This window comes from Myotis daubentonii, chromosome 18, assembly GCF_963259705.1.
Source record: "Myotis daubentonii chromosome 18, mMyoDau2.1, whole genome shotgun sequence".
In the NCBI taxonomy this organism is placed as follows: domain Eukaryota; kingdom Metazoa; phylum Chordata; class Mammalia; order Chiroptera; family Vespertilionidae; genus Myotis; species Myotis daubentonii.
The window spans coordinates 33,409,157-33,415,156 of NC_081857.1; the positions used below are offsets into that span (position 1 = coordinate 33,409,157).

At 56.1% G+C, this 6,000-nt stretch overlaps 1 protein-coding gene across 1 annotated transcript in view; it reads right to left on the reverse strand.

Annotated features, from left to right (window-relative positions):
* Positions 1-5,768, reverse strand: part of ZNF697 (zinc finger protein 697) — a 28,231-nt gene extending 22,463 nt beyond the window's left edge. The window contains exon 1 of the mRNA XM_059675538.1: positions 5,515-5,768. Within this exon, the coding sequence (XP_059531521.1) occupies positions 5,515-5,729 (215 nt within the window). The 5' untranslated portion in view covers positions 5,730-5,768. The remainder of the gene's footprint in view (positions 1-5,514) is intronic.
* Positions 5,769-6,000: the final 232 nt, after the last annotated feature.

The window sequence follows — 6,000 nt, forward strand, 5'->3', positions numbered from 1 at the left end:
AGAAGGGAATGGGTCCTATTCTCAAACTTACGGTAAGATCCTGACAACGTTCTCAGAGAATATATAAACCTCCGCAGAGAAGTGGACGCCTTTCCCTTAACTGCACACATCTTGGCAAATCAGAGCCGCCAGCACAGGACTGACTCGGACTTTACCCTCTGCGGGAAGGGGAGCTTGACTCGCACGTGGCCCTCCCACACACCGGGTTGGAACAGCTCAATGCAGGGATCCCAAGAACTGGCCCAGCCGCCTTTAAAACGGCTAATATGCTGACAACCCACAGAGGCTTCCAGCGTGAGGCCTTGAGGTCAGGGGCAAAGAAGAATGAGTCAGCCTCAGGAGGGGGGTTCAACCTGGTGGCGAGTGAAAAGCCTTTGTCCCCAAAGGAGTGAGGCAGCCGATCTTTTCAGCATCCCCTTTAAGACATGATGCAATGAAGCCCAAATCCATACCCCAGCAACTCACACTCCGCTCAGAGGGAAAAAACAAACAAAAATGGAATGAATTCTTTTCCTTCCTTATTCCAGCCTTTCTTTTTCTTTCCCTGTTTTTTCACATCTGCAGAGGCCGGGAGCACCCTCTGAACTTCTCAGATGTGAAACCCAGAAGCCCTTTCTAGAAGTTAGGGTAGATGGTGGGCAGGACAGCAAGGAGGAAGGGACTGAAGCCATGGACCCGCCCCTGCTCCCCAACATCAATAAAACACCGTCATCACTTAGCCCTGATGCGAGTCAAGTTCGGGAGACTCAACACAAGTCCCGGGAAAAGGATGAACATTCACCAAGAAAATGACCCCTCTGCTCCCTCTCCTACAAACCGTCAATGTGCACATAATGTTTCATGACTTGGTTTCTGCATGTTTAGTTATTACCAATTCATCATCAGCTCACGGGTCCTGAACCCCCACCATCTGTGGAGGTGTGCCCTGGACATAGAGTTCCTGCCAGGTGCAGGGGGTGTGCAAATACTCCAGCACCGAGTGGGGCTTTTTCAAGTTTACTTTCATTAAGAAGACACTCGGCCCCAGGTACTTCAGATAATACAGAAAATTAGGGGAGAGGCCGCGTGTGGCATGGGGTGTCAAGAAAGGTGACCGAGGAGGGCGAAGGCTTGGTCTGGAGGGAGGAGGGAGGCTGGGGGGCCATGGAAAAGAATTCCAGGAAAACAGTTCTCTGCCCAAAGGTCTAAGGGAGGGATTCTGAACCTGACCTTTCTCACAGATGGGCAAGTGGAGTGTGAGAGCATAAAGACAATGAAACCAGTGCCTCTCGGAATGAGACCCGCTAGGAAGAATTTAGAAGCTCGACAACATTCCTGGTAGGAGATCTGGAAAGCGGAGGGCCTCAGGAAGAAGGAAAGGAGATCTGATGGTTTTCGCCCAAGGAAAACACAGATACACCCATTCTGAGCAGGCGTGGGAGGCAGCAGTCCTACATTACACTGTAGCTTCCGTTCAGAATCTGGGACTCCAAGCAAGGTTCTTCTCTCTGAGTCCCAGTTTCCTCATGTTTAGGATGGAGGTAATAACATGTCAACCACCAGATTGAGGCAATGCATGCAAATTGTCTAACATATAGATGTTCAGGCAACAGGAACTGTCACCATCACATAAAAAGCACGAGAAAGTGTCCAATTACTAGTAAAAGACAAGTGAGAGACTATGAAATTGCAATGCCGCCCTAGCCGGTTTGGTTCAGCGGATAGACCATCAGCCTGCGGACTGAAGGATCCCAGGTTCGATTCCAGCCAAGGCCGCATACCCAGGATGTGGGCTCGAGCCCCAGTGTGGGGCGTGCAGGAGGCAGCCAATGATTCTCTCTCATCATTGATGTTTCTATCTCTCTCTCCCTCTCCCTTCCTCTCTGAAATCAATAAAAATATATATTTTTTAAAAATTGCAGTGCCTTAGGGGAAAGCCGAGTCTGATCTGTCTTGCACGTCTATATGCTACATTTTAATCCAAATAACAGGACGGCCTTCGTAGTGCTGTTTTCTAGAAATCACATCGCACCTTCACAATGAGGTGTTGCTTAGGTCCAAGAGCATGACCAGTCACCGATTATCCACTTGAGATGAATCCATTCCATACCCTGCCTACAGAGTTTGAAATTTTAGGCTGGCCAGGAATCTAGTCAAGAAATTTTTATTTCTTTTTATTGTTTTAAGAGAAGAAAGAGTGGGAGAGAGAGATAGAAACATCGATGAGAAAGAATCATCGATAGGCTGCCTCCTGCACGCCCCACACCGGGGATCAAGCCCACAACCCCGGCATGTGCCCTGACCAGAAATTGAATCGTGACCTCCTGGTTCATCGGTTGACGCTCAACCACAGAGTCACGCCAGCCAGGCAATGCAAGAAACTTTTAATGAATGTCTTTGTACCAGACACCTTGATAGATCTTTTTAGAGTCTCTTCACTACCCAGAAGCAAAAGGAAAGGTTCCAGTCTGTCATGGACTAGACCAGGGGTGGGCAAACTTTTTGACTCGAGGGCCACAATGGGTTTTTTAACTGGACCGGAGGGCCGGAACAAAAGCATGGATGGAGTGTTTGTGTGAACTAATATAAATTCAAAGTAAACATCATTACATAAAAGGGTTCGGTCTTTTTTTTTTTAGTTTTATTCATTTCAAACGGGCCGGATCCGGCTCGCGGGCCGTAGTTTGCCCACGGCTGGACTAGATGTTTTAGATACACAACTGCAATGAATCCTCAGAGGTCTGCAAGACTTTAATAAAAAAAGGAAAGCGATCAAGTCTTTCACTCATTCCTTCATTTACTCGTGTTTTCCAAGGAAACATCCTTTGGCACCGAATAGGCATGAAGGAAGGGGCAGGAAGTCATTGCCCTCAAGGGGCTTCCGTTTGAAGGGAGAATAAACATCCAGCTATCACCAGGCAACCCAAAGATGTGAGTCACCCGAGGACACACGTCCCATGAGGATGAGAATGATCTGACTGCGAGGTCCGGGAAGACTTCTACTGGGTGCTCTGTCAACGGGGCTGGATTTGGAGAAAATCATCGGAAACAGGGCAGGGAAGTCCAACACACATGAAGTTCTACCTGACGGAGACACACATGGAAGAACATCTGTCACATCTGGGAATGGGGAGCTGTCTGCTGCAGGAATGAGCCGGTAATATGGGGTGGGGGGGGGCAGGTGCCAATGGAGGATAGAGGTAGGTGGGCACTGAATTGTGAAGAGTTGTGAATGCCACACACATACATTTAACAATACAGTGTATGTACTAAGAGACCTGTTGAGGATGGGGGGGGGGGGGGGGGGATTAGGATCTTAGCTACAAGGAAAATGGCATTAACAGGGTTCTGCTTCAGGCCTCTCAATGACACCGCCACTCGAACCCACCCCCACCCCCTGCATCAGCAGGCAATATCCTTCTTGCCTTAATGTATCATCTTCAACGTTTACCCTTTCTCCTTCCCTTAGCTGGACACTAGGAATTAAGCAAACACGAAGAGTCTGAGGAAAGGCAAAGAGCTTTGGGGGAGGGGAGGGCATGGGATGCCAGGCGGGCAGCCTGAGTCACACGGCCTTCAGCGAGGCCACCTCACCTCTCCAGCTCAGCTGCAGCAGCTGGGTTTTCTGATTTGCTTCCACTCACCCCCAGAATCCCAGTCGTTTTTAAAGACCATCTCTCTACGTTTCCCTTCCTGTAAAGCAAAGGCTATATGGCTTCCCATTCATGACCTTGGTTCACTCAGGCTCCTCCGGCACCATCTTCTCTTCGGGGCCCAACTGAACATCCGACATCAAATTTCCCCCCACAACCACCTCCATCTCAGAGAGAGAGAGAGAGAGAGAGAGAGAGAGAGAGAGAGAGAGAGAGAGAGAGAGAGAGCTCACCAGTATGTTCCAACTAGAAAGCATGCCCTGCATTTAGAGCCTTTGCACTTATTTCACAATCCTCATGCCCTCGCTGTTTCCCCCACGCCACTCTCATCTCACGTCCCCAGCTTCATCTCCTAGGGAAGCTCGTGAGAGATGTTGTTGCCCCTACAAGCCATTCACACAGGGTGCAGGGCTCTGGGACCCCTCATCCGGACCTCGAGCCTTGGGTCCTCCTGCGCCCCCACCTAAGTGGCACCGTTCGAGGTGCCTGTGGCTCTTACACTGTGTCCCACATTAACCAATCCCACGTGCTGGCTTGTTAAGAGACTTGTGAACACCTGGTGCAGCAGCAGAAACGCAGGGAGGGAGGGAGGAGAGGCGGAGGCCCCTCGGCGAGTGAGCCGAGTTACAGCAGAAACCCTGGGACCGCTCCACAGTGGCCCACTCACCCATCACAGTGGCCCACTCATCCATCACAGTCCCCCAAAACGATTAACTTTCCAGCCATGATCCACCCGCCTTCACCACACCTTGGTCCCACCGCGGAGAACGCCATAGGAAATGCAAACGATTCCGGTCGCCTTGCAGGTGAAGGGCCAGCAGGCCGCTATGGGGGCCAGGCTGCATCACCAAATTTCCAAATGAGTCCAGCCCGGCGCTCGCGTTGCAAGGGGTGGGTGATTCACTGCGGCGCCGGGGTGGGGGGGGGGGGGGGGGGCTCGGGGCTAAAGGGGGGAAAAAAGGAAAATCGAGGAAACACCCAGAGGAAGTGGTTATCCGATTCCGAAGCCCGGCCATAATGTCCAGTGGCCATAAGGTACACTCAGCGCCCCGGCGGCTGCTTCGCGCTCAGCCTCCTGTCGCGCTCTCGCCCTCTCCTCCCCACGCGCGCTCCACCCCACGCCTCCACGCTCGGTGCTGAGGCTCAGCATTCTCCCCGGGTGAGGCATCAGCTTCGCCCCCCACCCCCACCCACCCGCCGGCAGGCAGGGGCTTCTGCCTCCGGGAAGGCCACCGGCGCTAAGCGGCCGCCCCCGAGGCGGCGAGCTGCTGCCCACCTCTCCACCCACCCATCCTCCCCGCGCCGCTCGCCCGGTCTGATGGCAGCCCTGCCTGAGTCGGGCCAGAATGGAGCGGAGGGGGCAAGGAGAGCACCTTTCATAAGGATCCAAGATGCCGCGCTGCCCGTCCGCGGAGCCCCCACCCCCGCCCCTTCACCCGGAGCGGGGCCGGGGGCGCGGACAGACCCGGCGTGGGGAGCGCAGCCGGTCCCGGTCGGCAGCTGCACACAAAGCCCTTCATCTCCTCGCCTCCAAGCTCCTCCCTGGGCTGCGCTGTTCCGAGGGTCTCGGATGCCCCCTTCGGTGGTCGGCGGGACGGTCCCACTCCCCTCGCAGCACCGCCCCCTCCCTCGCATCTCAGCCTCCTCTTCCCCGCCCCTCGCCCCCGACCCCGACAGAAGCTCAGCCCGGGTTTGGGGGCCACGGGAGCACCCCCTGCGCCCCCGGAGGAGCGGACAGCGGTCCAGTCTCCGAGGCACAACTTCACCCAGCCGGTCCGCCACCCACCCTGGGGCGCACACCCATCCCCGCAGCGGTGGGATCGGGTCTGGATCAGCCCCATCTCCAGGCGGCGGGGCAGCCCAGCCGCGGGCACGCTCCTACCTGCGCGGCGGCGGGCGGCCGGGAGCGAGGGCGGCGAGCGCCCGGCCCGAGCCCTGCGCCGCGGCGCGCCTGCCCTTGTGCTGCGGCGGGGGCAGCTGCAGCGGCGCTGGCTCGCTGGCAGACTGGCGAGCTGCCCGGCGGAGTCCTCGCCGGGGCTTCCTGTGGGGCTGGACAAAGGACATTTCCTGGGAGGAGCAGGGGACCGCTCCCAGCATGCCTCGATTTGTAGTTCCCGGGGACTTCCTGCCACCGCAGCATCCCCGACCCGACGGGGACCCTGGGACCGGAGGAAGGCGCTGCCTGCATCCCGACGCGCGCCCGGGGAGGGAAGGCGGGGGGTCGCGCCCTGGGCCCGGCCCCGCGCTCCGGGGACGCGGTCACCGCCCTGGAGTTTGCGCTCCGCGCGCGGGCGGTGGTGTCCTCCTCGGGGGCCCGCGCTGCGCTGTCGGCTGCGGGAAGACCCTGCGGCGGAGAGGCCTTTTCTTT